This window comes from Salvelinus alpinus, chromosome 9 (genome assembly GCF_045679555.1).
Source record: "Salvelinus alpinus chromosome 9, SLU_Salpinus.1, whole genome shotgun sequence".
NCBI classification, from domain to species: Eukaryota; Metazoa; Chordata; class Actinopteri; order Salmoniformes; family Salmonidae; genus Salvelinus; species Salvelinus alpinus.
In genome coordinates this window covers 77,546,183-77,566,638 of record NC_092094.1, presented here as the reverse complement: position 1 = coordinate 77,566,638, position 20,456 = coordinate 77,546,183, and the positions used below count along the sequence as shown (strand labels likewise).

General features: G+C 43.7%; 1 protein-coding gene across 1 annotated transcript in view; it reads left to right on the top strand.

The window, feature by feature from the left end:
• Positions 1-8,171, top strand: part of LOC139530664 (EARP-interacting protein homolog) — a 94,559-nt gene extending 86,388 nt beyond the window's left edge. Inside the window, exons 8-9 of the mRNA XM_071327258.1 lie at positions 2,507-2,674; positions 7,632-8,171. Coding sequence (XP_071183359.1) covers positions 2,507-2,674; positions 7,632-7,806 — 343 coding nt within the window. The 3' untranslated portion in view covers positions 7,807-8,171. The remainder of the gene's footprint in view (positions 1-2,506; positions 2,675-7,631) is intronic.
• The last annotated feature ends 12,285 nt before the right edge of the window (positions 8,172-20,456 follow it).

Genomic DNA, 20,456 nt, shown 5'->3' with positions numbered 1-20,456 from the left:
ACCCACCACCCAGGACAATGGATCGGATCCCAGCCGGTGACCCAAAACAACGGTGAAGGGGCAGACGGAGCGGTCTTCTGGTCAGGCTCAGTAGACGGGCACATCGCGCACCGCTCCCGAGCATACTACGCGCCAATTTCCAGTCTCTTGACAACAAGGTAGACGAAATCCGAGCAAGGGTTGCCTTCCAGAGAGACATCAGAGATTGTAACGTTCTTTGTTTCACGGAAACATGGCTCACTCGGGACACGCTATCGGAGTCGGTACCGCCACCTGGTTTCTTCACGCATCGCGCCGACAGAAACAAGCATCTCTCTGGTAAGAAGAAGGGCGGGGTAGTATGCCTTATGATTAACGAGACGTGGTGTGATCATAACAACATACAGGAACTCAAGTCATTTTGTTCACCTGACTTAGAATTCCTCACAATCAAATACCGACCGCATTATCTACCAAGAGAATTCTCTTCGATCATAATCACAGTCGTGTATATTCCCCCCCAACTAGACACATCGACGGCCCTGAAAGAACTTCATTCGACTCTATGTAAACTGGAAACCACATATCCACATATAGCTTCTTCAACCTCAGGAGGCTGAAGAAATTCGGCTTGTCACCAAAAACACTCACAAACTTTTACAGATGCACAATCGAGATCATCCTGTCGGGCTGTATCACCGCCTGGTACGGCAACTGCTCTGCCCATAACCGTAAGGCTCTCCAGAGGGTAGTGAGGTCTGCACAACGCTTCACCGGGGGCAAACTACCTGCCCTCCAGGACACCTACACCACCCGATGTCACAGGAAGGCCAAAAAGATCATCAAGGACAACAACCACCCGAGCCACTGCCTGTTCACCCCGCTATCATCCAGAAGGCGAGGTCAGTACAGGTGCATCAAATCGGGGACCGAGAGACTGAAAAACAGCTTCTATCTCAAGGCCATCAGACTGTTAAACAGCCATCACTAACATTGAGTGGCTGCTGCCAACATACTGACTCAACTCTAGCCACTTTTATAATGGAAAAATGGATGTAATAAATGTATCACTAGCCACTTTAAACAATGCCACTTTATATAATGTTTACATACCCTACATTACTCATCTCATATGTATATACTGTACTCTATACCATCTACTGCATCTTACCTTGCAGTTCGGCCATCACTCATTCATATATTTTTATGTACATATTCTTATTCATTCCTTTACACTTGTGTGTATAAGGTAGTTTTGTGAAATTGTTAGGTTGGAACTAGAAGCACAAGCATTTCGCTACTCTCGCATTAACATCTGCTAACCACGTGTATGTGACAAATCAAATTTGATTTGATTTGAGAACATGAACAACATTCCTACCAATTAGCATCAGTTTGCAAAACAGTCATATTCCGTTGATATATGTGTGCTTTTAGCTTATTTTATACTGACCCTGTCACAATGTGTGTGTCACTGTATGAAGAGAAGTTTGTTGCTGCTACAAACATACATTCGGTGATGGTTAAGTACATTGCACTGCCGTGTTCAGGTGTGGGTTACTGTAGCTATTCTGTGATGAGCTGCAGTGCTCAGGGCTATGTAAGTAGCTGAACACAGTGCACTGCAGTATTCAGACCTGTGTGTGTGTGTGTGTGTGTGTGTGTGTGTGTGTGTGTGTGTGTGTGTGTGTGTGTGTGTGTGTGTGTGTGTGTGTGTGTGTGTGTGTGTGTGTGTGTGTGTGTGTGTAGAGACACGCTCTGTCTCTTTCTCTCTGTGGTGTGAGCTGAATAGATAATGACTGTGGAGAAGTTTGTTGCTGCTACTAACATACATTCTGAGATTAAGTACATTGCATTACTGTACACACACACACAAACACACATTCACCATACAACCCCTCTCACTCCCCCAAACCACACACACACATGCACACATACATACATACATACATACATACATACAGTAGACTGGCCAAATGTATCCAGTGTAGATGTGATCCCATTCTGATAGTATGCTACAGTGTGTGATTTCTGAGCAGAGCTCCGAGGTCCTCGGGGCTCTGGGTATTAGGAACTATTTTTCAGGAGGGAAGAAGATTAGCCGAACGCAGGGAAAGGGTGCGCTGAGCCAGATTTTATGTCAACAGCCCAGTTATCCTTCAATCCCTCTCTGAGGAGCTCCACCACTGAGCTCTGCCCTAGGCTTTGAGAGAGAGAGACAGAGATAGAGAGAGAGGATATAGTGATTGGGAGGGAAGGACAGCAAGTGAAAGAAGGAAAAGAGAGTGCAGGAGAGAGACGGCTTAGGAGTTTACAGAATGATTACCTTTATTAGCTAACCATAATTACACAACACCTCACGGCAGTACAAACTAAGCAGCAGGGAAACAAAGCCCAGATCCATCTCAATTACCACACACGTACATGGACTGAGGAGACAAAAGGAAAGAGAGGATATATAGATGGATTAAAAACACCCATTCACTGATTCTCTTTGTGTGTGTGTGTGTGTGTGCCCACCACCCAGGGTGTGGAGCGTTCGCTACAACCACTCTCATGATCAGCTGGTGCTGACCGGCAGCAGTGACAGCAGGGTGATTCTGTCCAACATGGTGTCCATCTCCTCCGAGCCCTTCGGTCACCTGGTGGATGACGATGACCTCAGCGACGGAGAGGACAACCACCAGGACGAGAAGTATGGACACTAAGTCATAACCTCTATGCCATATCTGTCCACTTAGTCATGACTGTCAACACTGTCCACTTTCTGACATATTTGTCCAGGTCTGTCCCCCCTTATAGCCATACTGGACCAATCTCAACCATAACTGTCCACTGTCATAATCTTTCATCGGATTTTCAATGCAACAGTTACTAATCATTATGATTATTTTATCAATGCAATCTAGAGTTCGTGCTCTGATCCTAGTTCTCTGGTCTTGAACTTCACCAATTTGTGCCATGCCCTATTTTGTGATGGTTCCATTTCTGTGCCAAATAACTGTCACTACACGTTGTGAATAGCATGCACTCTCTCAGAAAAAAAGTGACCAAATTGTACTTAAAGGGGTACAAACGCTGGTCACTGTAGTAGTTATGTCCATTGTACCATTTGTTAGAAGTGCATCATTGTCCTCTTGCAGTTTGTACCTTAAGAGCCACAAGTGTTTACCTTTTTAGGGTACCACCGTTTGTTCCTTTTAAGTGGCAAAATATTTTCCTTTTCTCAATATAAAGTCCCTCACTTGTACACACCTCTTCGCCATCTCACTTCTGACACCAATGTAGCAATTTCAGTAGCCCTGACCGGGACTGGAACCAGGGTCCAGCGACTGTCAAACACCTTAACCATTACGCCAACCTCTTGACTAGGTTCCCCATTGTTGCATTAAGCTCGCTGCAGTATTAATTACAGCTCTTTATTGTCATATACTCTTATGCAAGCCTTTATAAAGACTCCAGACCTGGCAGCGTACATCCTCACACTTTAATTAACACTGCCATAGACCACTTAAACTGGTCCAACACTTCCACTCCCAGGTGGCCAAAAATAACTAACTGAAAGCCACACCCCCACTAAGCCACACCTCCAATGATTGTACCTTCATATTTAAAATATTGAGTACAAAAATAATGTACCATTATACTATCCACACATGTACCCTGAAAGGTACCGAACAGTATCATGTGAGATCCTTATGTCCACCTCTGAAGGTACATTGTGTATTTAGATCTTTTCTACCCCAGGGAACAATACTGTAGCCAAACCATACCCTTTTTTCTGAGAGTGCAATAAATAGCCTATTGTGTGTAAAGGAAGCCAGGGTAGAGGAGTACTGTACCTGGTGTTGTCACAACCAGGCCTTGAACAGAAACATAGAGACTATGAGTGGAGGTTATGAGTAATGTAACTAGACCTTTTGTGTGTGTGTGTGTGTGTGTGTGTGTGTGTGTGTGTGTGTGTGTGTGTGTGTGTGTGTGTGTGTGTGTGTGTGTGTGTGTGTGTGTGTTTGTGTCGGTAGCCTTGTCCAAATAGAAATCAAAATTGGATGGTGTCCAGAGATAGAAGGGAAGGGGTTTAGTGTAGCTGAAGGGTGGACTAAAAACAACAAGATAACTAATATCAAATATACTGAGTCCGTAAAATGTGTATACTACAGTTGAAGTCAGACATTTACATACACTTAGGTTGGAGTCATTAAAACTTGTTTTTCAACCACTCCAAAAATTTCTTGTTAACAAACTATAGTTTTGGCAAGTCGGTCAGGACATCTACTTTGTGCATGACCGGAGTCATTTTTCCAACAATTGTTTACAGACAGATTATTTCACTGTATCACAATTCCAGTGGGTCAGAAGTTTACATACACTAAGTTGACTGCCTTTAAACAGCTTGGAAAATTCCAGAAAATTATGTCATGGCTTTAGAAGCTTCTGATAGGCTAATTGACATACTTTGAGTCAGTTCGATGTGTACCTGTGGATGTATTTCAAGGCCTACCTTCAAACTCAGTGCCTCTTCGCTTGACATCATGGGAAAATCAAAATAAATCAGCCAAGACTTCAGAAAATCAATTGTAGACCTCCACAAGTCTGGTTCATCCTTGGGAGCAATTTCCAAACGCCTGAAGGTAACACGTTCATCTGTACAAACAATAGTACGCAAGTATAAACACCATTGGACCATGCAGCCATCATACCGTTCAGAAAGGAGACGCGCTCTGTCTCCTAGTGATGAACGTACTTTGGTGCGAAAAGTGCAAATCAATCCCAGAACAACAGCAAAGGACCTTGTGAAGATTCTGGAGGAAACAGGTACAAAAGTATCTATATCCACAGTAAAACGAGTCCTATATCGACATAACCTGAATGGCCGCTCAGCAATAAAGAAGCCACTGCTCCAAAACTGCCACAAAAAAAGCCAGACTACATTTTGCAACTGCACATGGGGACAAAGAACATACTTTTTGGAGAAATGTCCTCTGGTCTGATGAAACAAAATTAGAACTGTTTGGCCATAATGACCATCGTTATGCTTGGAGGAAAAAGGGTGAGGCTTGCAAGCTGAAGAACACCATCCCAACCGTGAAGCACGGGGTGGCAGCATAATGTTGTGGGGGTGCTTGGTCGCAAATAGGTCTTCCAAATGGACAATGACCCCAAGCATACTTCCAAAGTTGTGGCAAAATGGCTTAAGGACAACAAATTCAAGGTATTGGAGTGGCCATCACAAAGCCCTGACCTCAATCCTATAGAAAATTTGTGGGCAGAACTGAAAAAGTGTGTGCGATTAAGGAGGCCTACAAACCTGACTCAGTTACACCAGCTCTGTCAGGAGAAAATGGCCTAAATTCACCCAACTTAGTGTGGGAAGCTTGAGGAGGCTACCTGAAACGTTTGACTCAAGTTAAACAATTTAAAGGCAATGCTACCAAATACTAATTGAGTGTATGTAAACTTCTGACCCACTAGGAATGTGATGAAATAAATAAAAGCTGAAAGAAATAATTCTCTCCACTATTATTCTGACATTTCACATTCTTAAAATAAAATGGTGATCCTAACAGACCGAAGACAGGGAATTTTTACTAGGATTCAATGTCAGTAATTGTGAAAAACTGAGTTTGAATGTATTTGGCTAAGGTGTATGTAAACTTCCGACTTCAACTGTGTGTATACGCTGGGTGAAGCCTAAGTGTTGTTGTACATTAGTTTAGGGGAGGGGTGGTAGGGTTAGGGGAAAATTATAAAAGAAAATATATAAAAATACACTACCGTTCAAAAGTTTAGGGTCACTTAGAAATGTCCTTGTTTTTGAAAGAAGAGCACATTTTTTGTCCATTAAAATAACATCAAATTGATCAGAAATACAGTGTAGACATTGTTAATGTTGTAAATGACTATTGTAGCTGGAAACGGCTGATTTTTAATGGAATCAGCAACCATCACTCCTGTGTTCCAACGGCATGTTGTGTTAGCTAATCCAAGTTTGTCATTTTAAAAGGCTAATTGATCATTAGAAAACCCTTTTGCAATTATGTTAGCATAGCTGAAAACTGTTGTCCTGTTTAAAGAAGCAATACAATTGGCCTTCTTTAGACTAGTTGAGTATCTGGAGCATCACCATTTGTGGGTTCGATTACAGGCTCAAAATGTCCAGAAAAAAAGACCTTTCTACTGAAATTCGTCAGTCTATTCTTGTTCTGAGAAGGCTGTTCCCTGCGAGGAATTGAGTATGACACTACAAGCTTGGCACACCTGTATTTGGGGAGTTTCTCCCATTCTTCTCTGCAGATGCTCTCAAGCTCTGTCAGGTTGAATGCGGAGCGTCACTGCACAGCTATTTTCAGGTCTTTCCAGGGATGTTCGATCAGGTTCAAGTCCAGGCTCTGGCTGAGCCGCTCAAGGACATTCAGAGACTTGTCCCGAAGCTACTCCTGCGTTGTCTTGTCTGTGTGGTTAGGGTCGTTGCCCTGTTGGAAGGTGAAACTTCACCCCAGTCTGAGGTCCTGAGCACTCTGCAGCAGGTTTTCATCAAGGATCTCTCTGTACTTTGCTCCATTCATCTTTCCCTCGATCCTGACTAGTTTCCCAGTCCCTGCTGCTAAAAACCATCCCCACAGCATGATGCTGCCACCTCCATGGATGGTGCCAGGTTTCCTCCAGACGTGACGCTTGGCATTCAGGCTTAAGAGTTCTTTCTTGGTTTCATCAGACCAGAGAATCTTGTTTCTCATGGTCTGAGAGTTCTTTAGGTGCTTTTTGGCAAACGCCAAGCTGGCTGACATGTGCCTTTTACTGAGGAGTGGCTTCTGTCTGGCCACTCTACCATAAATGCCTGATTGGTGGAGTGCTGCAGAGATGGTTGTCCTTTTGGAAGGTTCTCCCATCTCCACAGAGGAACTCTGGAGCTTTGTCAGAGTGGCCATTGGGTTCTTTGTCACCTCCCCGATCAAGGCCCTTCTCCCCCGATTGCTCAGTTTGGCTGGGCGGCCAGCTCTAGAAAGAGTCTTGGTGGTTTCAAACTTCTTCCATTTAAGAATGATGGAGGCCACTGTGTTCTTGGGGACCTTCAATGCTGCAGACATTTTTTGGTACCCTTCCCCAGATCTGTGCCTCGACACAAGCCTGTGTTTGGTTTTTGCTCTGACATGCACTGTCAACTGTGGGACCTTATATAGACAGGTGTGTTCTTTCCAAATCATGTCCAATCAATTGAATTGACCACAGGTGGACTCCATTCAAGTTGTAGAAACATCTCAAGGATGATCAATGGAAACAGGATGCACCTGAGCTCAGTTTGCAAAATAAAATCTTTTTTTTCTTTTCGCTTTGTCATTATGGGGTATTGTGTGTGGGATGATGAAAACAAATTATATTTAATCTATTTTGAATAAGGCTGTAATTTAACAAAATGTGGCAAAAGTGAATGGGTCTGAAAACTTTCCGAATGCGCTGTATATGGGGGATTGGAAATGATGCAGACAATTACGTTGATGGAAACGACTATCTGTCTGCAGTATTAAAGCTGATCTACTGTCTCAAAAATAAAAACTCTCCCTATTCAACTCCCTTTTCACACTGTGTGTGTGATCGCACGCGTGTGCATGAATTTGTGTGTGTGAATCGGTGTGTACATGTGTGTGTTCTAGGAGCAAGGAGCCCCTGCAGGACAGTATCATCTCTACCTATGAGGAGCATGAGGACAGTGTGTACGCAGTAGAGTGGTCCTCAGCAGACCCATGGCTCTTTGCCTCTCTCAGCTACGATGGCAGACTGGTCATCAACAGGGTCCCCCGCGCACTCAAATACCATATCCTGCTCTAGACAGACCACACACTGGACCGACGACTGGACTCATCACAGAGTGACGGAGAAGAGGGCGAGGAAGGAGGAGCGATGAGGAGGGGAGCCGACCTTGTCCGACAGCCGTCAGGGGAGCCACACTCGGCAGACCCTGCACACAATCTCTCTCTCTTTTTTCTCACTCTCCATCCCTCTCTCTCTCTGTCTCTCTCTCTCTCTCTCATTTTATTTTTCTCTCCCTCACCCTTTCTACAAAATAACTGATTACGCTACACATTCCCCTTAATGATGCATCTGACTGTATGTTTGCTAGGACAGAGAAAATACAAAGAAAAACTGCTGTATATCTATTCTGTATATTATCAATTAAATACTATTTATGTCAACTGGATTTTGTTTATTATTTTTGGTGAACAGTTACTTTACTGAGCTTTTGGGGATCTTCTGAAGGCTTTTCTCTTATTTGACTGGGAGCCCATAGGTAGTCTAGTCAGAGACTGGAAGCCCATAGGTAGCCTAGTCAGAGACTGGAAGCCCATAGGTAGCCTAGTCAGAGACTGGGAGCCCATAGGTAGTCTAGTCAGAGACTGGGAGCCCATAGGTAGCCTAGTCAGAGACTGGGAGCCCATAGGTAGCCTAGTCAGAGACTGGGAGCCCATAGGTAGCCTAGTCAGAGACTGGGAGCCCATAGGTAGTCTAGTCAGAGACTGGGGGTTCCTTGCATGCCTCAATGGCAGCCTTACCCTGGGGATTGACAGGAGGTGTATCCAGGGCACTATGGTTCCTAGATGACAGGTTGAAGCCAAGAGGTAGCTCGGAAAATCACCCCTTTCCCCCAAACCCTCTCCTGATCTTTTCTTCTCTTCCTACACCTCCCTCCTCACTAGTACCCTTTTTCCTCTTCCTCATATATCATACCCTCTGTTCTCCTCCCATACCCTCCGTCTCCTCCGTCCCTGTCTTCCTGTACAGTGTGTGTTGACGTTGGTCTGTAGTGACAGTGGTAGCCTTCTTTAGATCCACTGACAGCCTTTTTAATTGCAGCTTGACTCTGCTCAGGGCTCCTTCTCCAGGCAGAGCTCCATGGTGCCAGGAGAACCCTGAGAGGCTGTGGGTCTTCATTAACCATGCCCAGGTTGGCGCCCAGGGCTTGAATGCAGACTATCACCCTTCTCCTCCTCTGGAAGGCAGCTCACATCCACAACCCTCATTATAGCTCAGTGAATTATTGAAAAGGGGATTGGGGCGTGGGTCTAATGTGGTTTAGAAGCTGAAAACATAATCTTCCCCAAACCTGTCCCTCTATCCTGTCTTTAATTTGAGATTGTGATGCTTGTCAGTCGTCACCCAATTAGAAACGCACACACGCCATGTCCCAGAGACACACACACCACATCCCTCTGTTCCCTCTTTTGACGAAGATGCTGGTGGTGTGACAAGCTTGCAGCCATGTGGCATCTTCGTTGTATTCCTTTAGGACGTGTGTGTGTGTGTGTGTGTGTGTGTGTGTGTGTGTGTGTGTGTGTGTGTGTGTGTGTGTGTGTGTGTGTGTGTGTGTGTGTGTGTGTGTGTGTGTGTGTGTGTGTATGGTCTCCGTGTATGCTGTTGACTGTGTGGAAGGCTGCATGCTAGGGACAGAAAGACACAGATATATATGGGTAAAACATGGATGGCAAGATGGTTGGATAGGCATTGATAGTTGGATGACAGATCAATATTAGAATAATTCGCTGTTTATTATCTATGCATAGTCACTTTACCACTACCTACATGTAATATTACCTCAATTACCTCGACTAACCTGTACCTCCACACATTGACTCGTACCGGTGCCCCCTGTATATACCCTCGTTGTTTTATTTTATTATTACTCTATTCTTTTTTTTACTTCAGTTTATTTATTAAATCTTTTCTTAACTCTTATTTTTCTTAACTGCATAGTTGGTTAAAAGCTTGTAAGTAAGCATTTCACTGTAAGGTCTACAACAGTTGTATTCGGCGCATGTGACAAATACAATTTGATTTTATTTTATATTAGCAGATTAAACTAAGCATGATGCATTGATATTCAGAATACAATGTTCACCTCTGGAGACAGAAGAGGACTGCTGACAATGCAGATGACTGAAATACTCTGCTGCTGTGCTCTGTACCACTGTTTTGATATCCACAGGCTACACCACATTACTTCCCAGCCCTGGCCCCAGCTCTGCTCTACTGTAAAAACAACATGTGATTCCAGTGTGAATCAGGAGCGGTGAGGGTGTTTTTTGGCTGTTGACTGTGCTTTAAATATCTGGGGAAACAGCCGAGGGAAAGGTCTTGTTCTCACGTCGAGCTCCCAGAGTTCAACTGTTTTGCCCGGCACGACTGCCAACTATCGTCTGTGTCACACAGTCACACGACCCCTAGTGTAGTGTACCTGTCAGCGGTGGTGACGAGCATCTTCAAGTCAAGAACCTGGATCTCCAATCCAAGATGGCGTCATGGTTGATATCACAGGTGACTTGCAGAGACTGTATCCACTGGATGGGCAAGGAAGAGATTTACAAAAGGTTTTAAAAGGAGTTGTCTTCAGTGTTTTATTGAGAACAGCAAATAGTCAATTACACACTTTTGTTATGTTACTGTACTTACCCCTGAGGTTTGTTGTTGGTTAAAAGGGTCAAGTATCTCTTGAAAATAACCTGGATGAATCAAGATACATTTCTTACTGTGTCCCCAGTTTACATGTAATTGAGATGTGTCAGTCTACACTGTATATTTGAAAGTTGGTTCAAGTTAAAATATGTACTGATCTTAAATCCTAGCGTGGCTGTTAGTGAATAGCAAGAGACATACCGAGTAGAGGAAGAACAATTCAAGTAAAGCCTGAGCCTTTATTGTGTTTCCTATGCAATCTAAATATTATGCAGAATGGCAGCTGCTTGTCTAAAACCCCCCCATGGAGTCATGCCTCACTATGTTTCCTGCTTTCAGCTCCATCGCCTCGATTTCTCCTTTGTTATCTTGGCATGAATTCAAAATGCCCTACATTTCTTCACATATGCAGGTAGCCTAGTGGTTAGAGCGTTGGACTGGTAACCAAAGGTTGTAAGATTGAATCCCGAGCTGACAAGGTAAAAATCTGTCGTTCTGCCCCTGAACAAGGCAGTTAACCCACTGTTCCTAGGCCGTCATTGAAAGTAAGAATTTGTTCTTAACTGACTTGCCAAGTTAAATAAAGGTGAAATAAATATTAATTTCTGTGTGATGTTTTAAATAGTCCTAAAAAACCTGAGGGTCATACGGGTGCCCTCCTCCGAGGACGCAGGCGGAATTGGATTCAGCTGCTCTGTAAATGAAGTAAATGAAATTAGATTTCATTTAATTACTTATTCATGTGTTCGGAGCAAGAGAGCAACCCAGGTGATTATTACCTTCAAGAGGCACCCTCATTTGCATTCAGAAAATGATCACAATCCCTTGAGGAAAAAAACAATGCGCAAACACCAGACAGGCGATCCAAGAAGGATGGAGAGAAAAACTGACACTTTCCCCGGAAACATCAGAGGGACATTGGAAGGACCCATGGTAGGTTGTCTGAGCATTTGGAAAAGGTTGGGAATGTTGCGAAAGGAGTGAACAGCTGGCATATACTGAGACCATTGTGGCACCTGCGAGAGGTTGTCCTGCGGGTTGGGAGGTGGTTGGATATGTGTTGGGAATGTTGTGGAGGGAATTATGCCTGACATTAATGGGAAAACCCCAGGGAAGGTCTATCCTCAGGGAGGTCTTACTGAATGCCGGAGCCTGGCTTGCCTGCAGGCAGCATCACATCGAACGTTCACATGTTTATATGCGTGTTCTTGTTATTGTAAGTCTCTGATCCATCAATCATGCAGGAAAAATACAGGACAAACCATATTCATACATGCATGCATCTATGCTGTCTCTGTGTCCCGGCATTGCGTACACTAAAGGAATTTCCTAGGCTTTTAGCTAGATGGTGGTGGAAGTGGTGTTGCCACATTGAAACGTGGTCCGAGTGCTTTGATGTTTAACTCGCATAACTACTTACGCTGACAAACACCCCATAGACCGGGGAAGCTAGCTAGCGCTTGTGTCATAAGCTGCTTATTTAGCATCCTTCTCAGCAGATCAAGTGCTTTAGCTGGGGCGAACGAGACTATCAAGCACTCACTGAAATCACAGGCACAGTCTATATTTAGGAAATTATTATTTATCCCTTTGTCTTCTTGTACCATTTCTGAACTCTGATTTAAATGTGCCCCCCACCCCTCACCGGTCTCTCGTGGATATAGGGACTTGGGGGGTTCACGCAGTCAAGCACCAGTGCTGGCAGATTTACATTTATACGATTTTCTGTATGTCTTACAAAAACCAGACAAAAGGCCCAACATATTCTTCTTAGCAGACTTGTTTTATTTTTTATATCTCCATGCTTCCGTATTGTAGCTCAGTGTCAAACCCATAGAAATAGTCCTCATGTTTGATATCATTAAGCCTTTGTCAAACAGATTGACCCTCTTTCTTATGGAACAACAGAGCAAAATGGTCCTGGACATCACAGCAGGCCACGTGGAGCGTGCAACCTTCCACACAGTCAACAGCTTTTCTCAACCTTATTATTCCTCCGTCACAGAACAAGCACCAGTGGATGTGCTGTTATTTATGGGGCTTTGCCACAACATGGCACATATAATTGCTTCTCAAAAGCTGTAATTGCGTTCATCTCTCACGTCCAGTACCAAACTTCCGCACACATGCCCTCTGTGTCTCCATGGAGATGGAGTGGCCATGCTTGATGAGGAACGTTGGAGTCATGAGGTTGCCCACACTGGAGAGGAGTGTGGGTATGTTGTGGTTGCTTTGTGTGTGTGTAGAAACTGTACTATACTATTTGACATTTGCAATGTTCGTTGTACAGTGCTGATTTTAAGGTACATGAATACATATTATTTGTGACTCATTCCTATTCTGAATAAAGCCTACAGTAGCAACCTATATTTGTGCTGATAACGTAAATGAAACAGTCTGTCACGGAGTAAACAATAGCTTCTATTGAATGGGTATAGGTCCTATGAGGGTGGAATTTCATAGAGGGCTGTTTGATATGATTAGAGTTTATGCTGAGTTCATCACTAGTCTTATGGCAATGTGATGTGGCAGCTTGAATATGTTCGATCAATGGAGCACAGCTTAAGAACATGACAGAGGCAGAGGTTACAGCCACTCACAACTTGTGTGTCAATCACACAGTCACACAGTCTGGCTAGGAACTGTCACACCATGAAATCCATTAAAACCAATTTAGTTCCTCCCCAAACGCCTCCCAGATATTTGAGCATTTCAATCAATAAGGGTTGAATTAGTAAATAGATTTTCAAAACTTTGGTCATCAAAGTTATTTCGAAACTGTTGTTTTCAACTCTGGTTGCCATTTGTCATTGTGTAAGAAATACAATATTTGATTGTAATTGAAGTGTATTATACTGTGTCCATTACTGTAGGGGGAGAAATTAAAGGATGGATTTGAGTCATCACAGCAAATTTGATGACTTTTGTAATGACTTTTTCCACATTTTGTTATGTTACAGCCTTATTCTAAAATTGATTAAATTGTTTTTTCCCCTTCTATCTACACACAGTACTCCATAATGACACAGCGAAAACTGTTTTTTATCAATTTTTGCAACCCCCCCCCCCCCCCTCCCCCAAAACGGAAATATCACATTTACCCATGGGTGACGCATCATTCCGTTTAGCTAAAAAATATATATACATATTTGGGCATTAATACATGTCACATTACAGTTTGCAAACAATGTAAAAAAATCATTGAGTTTTAATAAAGCTGCATACAAAAATGTTCTCTTTTTTGCTTTCTTTGAGTAAGGCAGTTCCAAAATGCAGATGTTTCAGCCCAGCTCAGTGCTTTCTGTGGTGATGGGGCAGCCAGCGAAAAATATGGAGCATAGGGGTTGGTAATGTTTTCTTGTTGCGCCGTGATTGGCTCAGTGTTCTGTCACTCATGGGGACACTACGTCACCGTAAAACCTACGGGTAGAGCTCGAATATTCAAGCCCCTTGGGTGCTGCCATAGAGTTACATTAGAAGTGGCCATCCAAGAAGGCTCAAGATCATTGGCCACAGATAATATGACGTCAAATCATGTTATATCTACCGTAGCTTTGATTGGACTGATCATGTCAACATCATACTTTCAAAATCTTAGCTAGCAAGCTAGACAAGCAGTCATCGTCATGCATAAAGTCGGCAATCTACTGGCAAATCCTTTTCAATCCTTGTCATATGCAGACAAGATATAGATAAAACGTATCAGTGCTCATCGGCCATTGGACATAAACATTACACAACAAGTTGGAAATCACAAATTCAACAATGAGTACTAAGGCGCCACTGCTGCCCCTGGTTCGATCCCAGGCTGTGTCACAACCAGCTGTGACCGGGAGACCCATGATGCAGCACACAATTAGCCCAGGGTCGTCCAAGTTAGGGGAGGGTTTGGCCGGTCGGGATGTCCTTGTCTCATCCTGCTCTAGTGACAACTTGTGGCTGGCCGGGCTCCTGCAAACTAACTTCGGTTGCCCCACCAAGAATTACATGCTAAAATTACATCATTATTCAGACCCTTTACTCAGTACTTTGTTGAAGCACCTTTGAAAGCGATTATAGCCTCAAGTCTTCTTGACGCTACAAGCTTGGCACACCTGTATTTGGGGAGTTTCTCCCATTCCTTTCTGCAGATCCTCGCAAGCTCTGTCAGTTGAGATGGGGAGCGTAGCTGCACAGCTATTTTCAGGTCTCTCAAGAGATGCTCAATCGGGTTCAAGTCCGGGCTCTGGCTGGGCCACTCAAGGACATTCAGAGCACGAATCTACTCCTGCGTTGTCTTGGCTGTGTGCTTTGGGTCATTGTCCTGTTGGAAGATGAAACTTCGCCCGAGTCTGAGGTCCTGAGCGCTCTGGAGCAGGTTTACATCAAGGATCTCTCTGTACTTTGCTCTGTTCATTTTTGCCTCGATCCTGACTAGTCTCCCAGTCCCTGCCCCTGAAAAACATCCCCACAGCATAATGCTGCCACCACCATGCTTCACTGTAGGGATGGTGCCAGGTTTCCTCCAGACGTGATGCTTGACATTCAGGCCAAAGAGTTAAATCTTGGTTTCATCAGACCAGAGAATCTTGTTTCTCATGGTCTGAGAGTCCTTTAGTTGTCTTTTGGAAAACTCCAAGCAGGCTGTCACGTGTCTTTTACTGAGGAGTGGCTACCGTCTGGCCACTCTACCATGAAGGCCTGATTGGTGCAGTGCTGCAGATATGTTTGTCCTTCTGGAAAGTTCTCCCATCTCCACAGAGGAACTCTAGAGCTCTGTCAGAGTGACCAGATCTGTGCCTCGACACAATCCTGTCTCGGAGCTCTACGGACAATTCCCTCGACCTCATGGCTTGGTTTTTGCTCTGACATGCACTCTCAACTGTGTATGCCTTTCCAGATCATGTCCAATCAAATTAGTTTACCACAGGTGGACTCCAATCAAGTTGTAGAAACATCTCAAGAATGATCAATGGAAATGAGCTCATTTTCGAGTCTCATAGCAAAGGGTCTGAATACTTATGTAAATAAGGTATTTCTGTTTTTTTATTTTAATACATTTGCAAAAGTGTCTTAACCTGTTTTCGCTTTGTCATTTTTTGGTATTTTGTGTAGATTGCTGAGGAACATTTTTTATTTAATCAATTTTAGAATGAGGCTGTAACGTAACAAAATGTGGAAAAAGTGAAGGGGACTGAATACTTTCTGAAGGCACTGTATACTGTAGGTGTGTGTGTGTGTGTGTGTGTGTGTGTGTGTGTGTGTGTGTGTGTGTGTGTGTGTGTGTGTGTGTGTGTGTGTGTGTGTGTGTGTGTGTGTGTGTGTGTGTGTGTGTGTGTGTGTGTGTGTGTGTGTGTGTGTGTGTCCACAGTGTTCTCTCTCGTCCATGTCAGATGTGTGATTGAATAGAACACTTGTCTCAGACAGGCTCATGGGAACTCCCTGACCCAGATCTGTCTCCTCCGCCCACCCAGCCGAGCGGCAGACAAACACACACACGCCTGAGATGTGGGTCATTGACAAGACGTTAGGTGAGGACTGTATGACCCAGGTCATACAGAGGGGCCTTCACTGTGGCATTCGCCTCTAGACAGGAGGCCGTTGGGAAACAAGGTTGGATAACATACACACACACACACACACACACACAGACACACACACACACACACACACACACTTTTCTTTCCATGCTGTTTTGTGATTGCTCAGTCAGTCCTGAGCATTTCTGTGGTCTGAATGATAGAGAAGGACATACGATTTATTCACCGGCCTTCGAAAGCTTTTAAAGTCAATACAACTTGTCTCAATGTAGTTCAATTTGTGTAGTTATTTTCACAAGAGGAAGCCTAGAACTTAACCCTCCAATAGAAAACCCAGGATTGACAGAGAAAGTACTAAGGAATGACTCTCATTGGTTGAAAGAACAGGAAGAGACTTTGAGAGGAAACATTATTACCATTGTAACAGTCAGTCCTTAGCAGATAAATGCAAGACAATACAAAACAGTTGGAGAGCTCAGTATCACCTTCATCATCATCATCCTTGTCATGAACATCATCATTATTCTGCAGTAGTATTCTTAGTAGTCTTAGTTCCTTCATATTTATATTTTCACTCCAGGGAATGTTTACATGACCTTTTCATACATTGTGTACTTACCCCCGGTGCTTGGGTTTGCTCTTGATTTCCATTGTTTCTACCATCATGCATATTTAACCCTAATTATATGTTATGAATATTTGATTGAAGGCATTATCAAAATTGTGTAAATGCATATTCAATAAGTATCTGTTGAATAAGGGTTATGTGTATGCATGTAAAAACTCTGTCTCACATGATTATTTTGTATCTATTAATACAGTACATCCAGACCTCTCTCTCTCTCTCTCTCTCTCTCTCTCTCTCTCTCTCTCTCTCTCTCTCTCTCTCTCTCTCTCTCTCTCTCTCTCTCTCTCTCTCTCTCTCTCTCTCTCTCTCTCTCTCTCTCTCTCCAATCATGACTGCAAAAATCTACTCTGTAGTGTATGCTGCTTTATCTGCTGTGGCGTGTGACTGTACAGTATGTGTGTGTGTGTTTGTGAATGTGTGTATATCTGCATGTGTGCACCTGATAAAATAAGCCTTCCCCTCCCTCCCTCCCTCCCTTTCTTCCTCCATCCCTCTCTCCCTCCATCTCCTTCCCTTCCTCCTCCACTTTCACTTTCCTGCCATGCGGGTGGAGAGAGAGAGTGAGCGAGAGGGAGAAGGAGGAAGTGACCTATATAGGAAGCTGTCCCCAGCCCCATCCAGCTTCAGCTGCCTGCTGCATTTCAAGAAGAGGGCTCCTATGAATAACACAGAGGATGCCTCAATACCGCTGCCTTCAATAAACCGATCCTCAATGAGTGTTAATGACAGTGAGGCGCTGAGACAATCGAAGAGCATGTACGTGTGTGTGTGTGTGTGTGTCTCTCCGTGTGTGTGTACAGTATGTGTGTGTGTCTTTGTTTATGAGGTGTGCGGTGGCACAGAGCAATGCCATTGCCCTGGGCAAAGGCACGGTTGCCCTAGGTGATACCTGAAACTTTGAAAAGTACATGAAAGCTCTAGGAACAGCAGAGACCTGACAGGCATACCTAGTATGTATGGGAGACCTGGGGGTGTTATTGTGTGGAGAATACACTAATACATTTTTTCGGGGGGTGTTTGTGAGTTTGACCGTGCCATGGCTTGTGTTTTTTTGGTTACAGTCAGTAGTAAATGCTGTGTATTTTGTTGGCTTACTTTCTTTTGGTAGCTTTTTGAACTTCCAGATAACATTCTCCCAGGCTACAATCATTCCAACCCAATCCCAGCCTACAGAGAGCTCCATATTGTGCAGTTCAGTCCAAGTGTGTTGGACATTGATGGATGGACTAGGACCCAATCTGCTCAGTCTGACCCTACCCAGAGACACCCACCCCGTAGGGGCCACGACTGGCACACACGTGTCACTGGCCTGACAGGCTGTCTGCCATATCCCTGGCTATGATGAACGGCCACAGCAAGTCCACCATCATACCAGCCAGCCACAGCAAGCCCACAGAACTTCTGGACCAACGCTGAAGTATCAGTTCTGGTGATAGGCTAGGTATGAGGAGTTGGGTTATCTGGAAAGCATGTGGATGTGAAGAATAGGTAGTGCCTGTTAGGTATTGTATTCAGTCAGATTTGCAGGCTTAAATGATAGGTATACTGGAGCTATTTCAACAGGAGCCTGTATGTCTGTGTGTCTTTGTACACTGTGTGGATCTGGGCACATTTCTGTTGAGGTTTCTGTGCCGCATGATGTTCACTGTGCCAAAGACTGGCTTTTCATACAAGGTTCAGAGGACAGAATGACCTTATGACTGAGGCTCAGCCCACCGTACAGCACAGGATTTGATAGACGTACTAATATGAGATGCAGATTTATTTAGACTGCTGAATATGGACTGCACATATGCGTAGTGTTCCTGGTCTCAAGCATGCAGAGTTTATGGGGATATTTAAATGGTAAATAAGGGAAGTTGGGTCAATCTAGTTTGTGATCTAACAATATCTCGGCTTTCCCCAAATAAGGAGGGTTTGTGACTGACAGCTTAGTTGAATGATTATTCAAATCAGAAATTGACTGAGAATTGGAATGGCAAAAGGGGCTGGGGGGGTCATTTTAAATGCTCTGCTCAGGGGGAAGGCATTGTTTCAGGCAGTAACATGTCAACAACATGAACATTTGTCTTGATTTAGTAAACCACTGCTGTTGAGCAGGCATCACTGAGAATATGTCATGACGAGGGTCGGGGAGTTATTGATTAAATGTAATCATTTATAAGTATGATCAGATTTTTTTTTACATGTAGCTGCAATCTACGTTACCAGCTAAAATATTGTAATCAGATTACAAATACTTTTGAAAACTGTATTACTTCTTGGATTACTTTTAATTTCAGAAAGTATGTAACATTAGAAAGATACATTATGAGACCTTTCTGTTTTCTCAATGATATTCAATTCAGCATTGAAGTGTAAGTTTGTTCCACCAGAGCGAGTCTGACCACAAGTCAGAGACCAATATGATGACACACCAAATGCATTAGATGGATCCCTTTGTCCTCTTCTAATGCCTAATAATGTGAAATAAATCCAAAAGTAACTGAAAGTAATCAGACTACGTTACTGAGTTTGGGTAATCCAAAATTACGTTGCTGATTATAATTTTGGATTGCACAACTGTAACGGATTACATTTAGAAAGTAACCTATATATTCAATCTCTTCTTTTTACTGCTCTAACCGTGGAGCTGAATGTGGATATGATGGTGTTCTAATGTTAGTCGTCTCCTATGCAAATTGCATCGCCTTGCAAGCACCATGGTAATTAGAGGATGGATGGAGATTGGGGTGTTTCTCATGGCTTACTGCACACGCCGTCTGCTCTGTCCCTATATCTTCGCTCTGTCTACACTCCTTTGCTCGCTCAGCCTCCCTCGCTCAGCCTCGCTCCTCAGCCCCTCTCGCTCACTCAGCCTTTTGGATAAGAAAGGGAGGAAAAAGCCCTCCACCCTGTCAATCTCTGGGTGAATATTTTGTTCACAGCACTCTGAAAATCTAGTCTGGTTAAAGCAGCTTGGTGCTGAGGAGATAAGACACACAGACTTACAGTATGCTCTCCCCTCCTCCCCTGAAGAACAGCGTATGTGATCCACAGAAGCACCTACAATAGTCTACCTTGTGACATGTCTATCTACATTAATCTCCAAGACAGTGGTCAGACTAGGGCTCATTCACAATACATCTAGCTGCAGACACAGTAATAACTATAACCAGGGTCCACACTGAGCTGGAAAAAGTATGGAGATGAGTCACCAGACTGGTCAGGCAGACACACGGTGGTAATGACTTTTAAACAAGCGGGACAACAGGATCTCACCAGCTGTGGATAGGCTACCCAATCCTTAACACCTGTGGAAATGGCAGCCAGACGAGAGTCATTAATTGTGTCTGTGACATTTCCTCATATCCCCATAAAAATGGCCACTATTTCACAACTTGGAGCAATGTTTTTATTCAGGCGTCCATATCGTTTTGTGTAGGTTTGAGAAGAAGTTTTACTTGACTGAGATGTTGGATGATTTAAGGCTGAATGTAAACAACTGGTAAGGAAAAGCTATCGATTGACTCCACTTTCTAAGGGCCTCTTTAAGATTCACAGGGACCTATAAACAGATATAAAGCTCCTATAGACAGTGCCTCGTTAACACTGCATACTAACTTGCTAATGGCTGATGATTTAGGGAACGCCCATAGTTATTTATCCCTCCTAACTCTTCTTATTAAAAGCTGGACTTGGAACAGAAGGACTCTCGTAAATTAGCTTTCAAAGAGGTATGCCCTCCTATTTGATTAGTGTACGCAGTCATAAAAGATGTGTGAATTTATCTCTATGTCAATGACTGTACGCTTTACCTGGCAATTGAGTGGTCCCCCACCTCTCATAGTAAGTGAATTCAACCTTTCTTTGAAGAACAAGTATTTTCAGAAGTGCATCTTCAA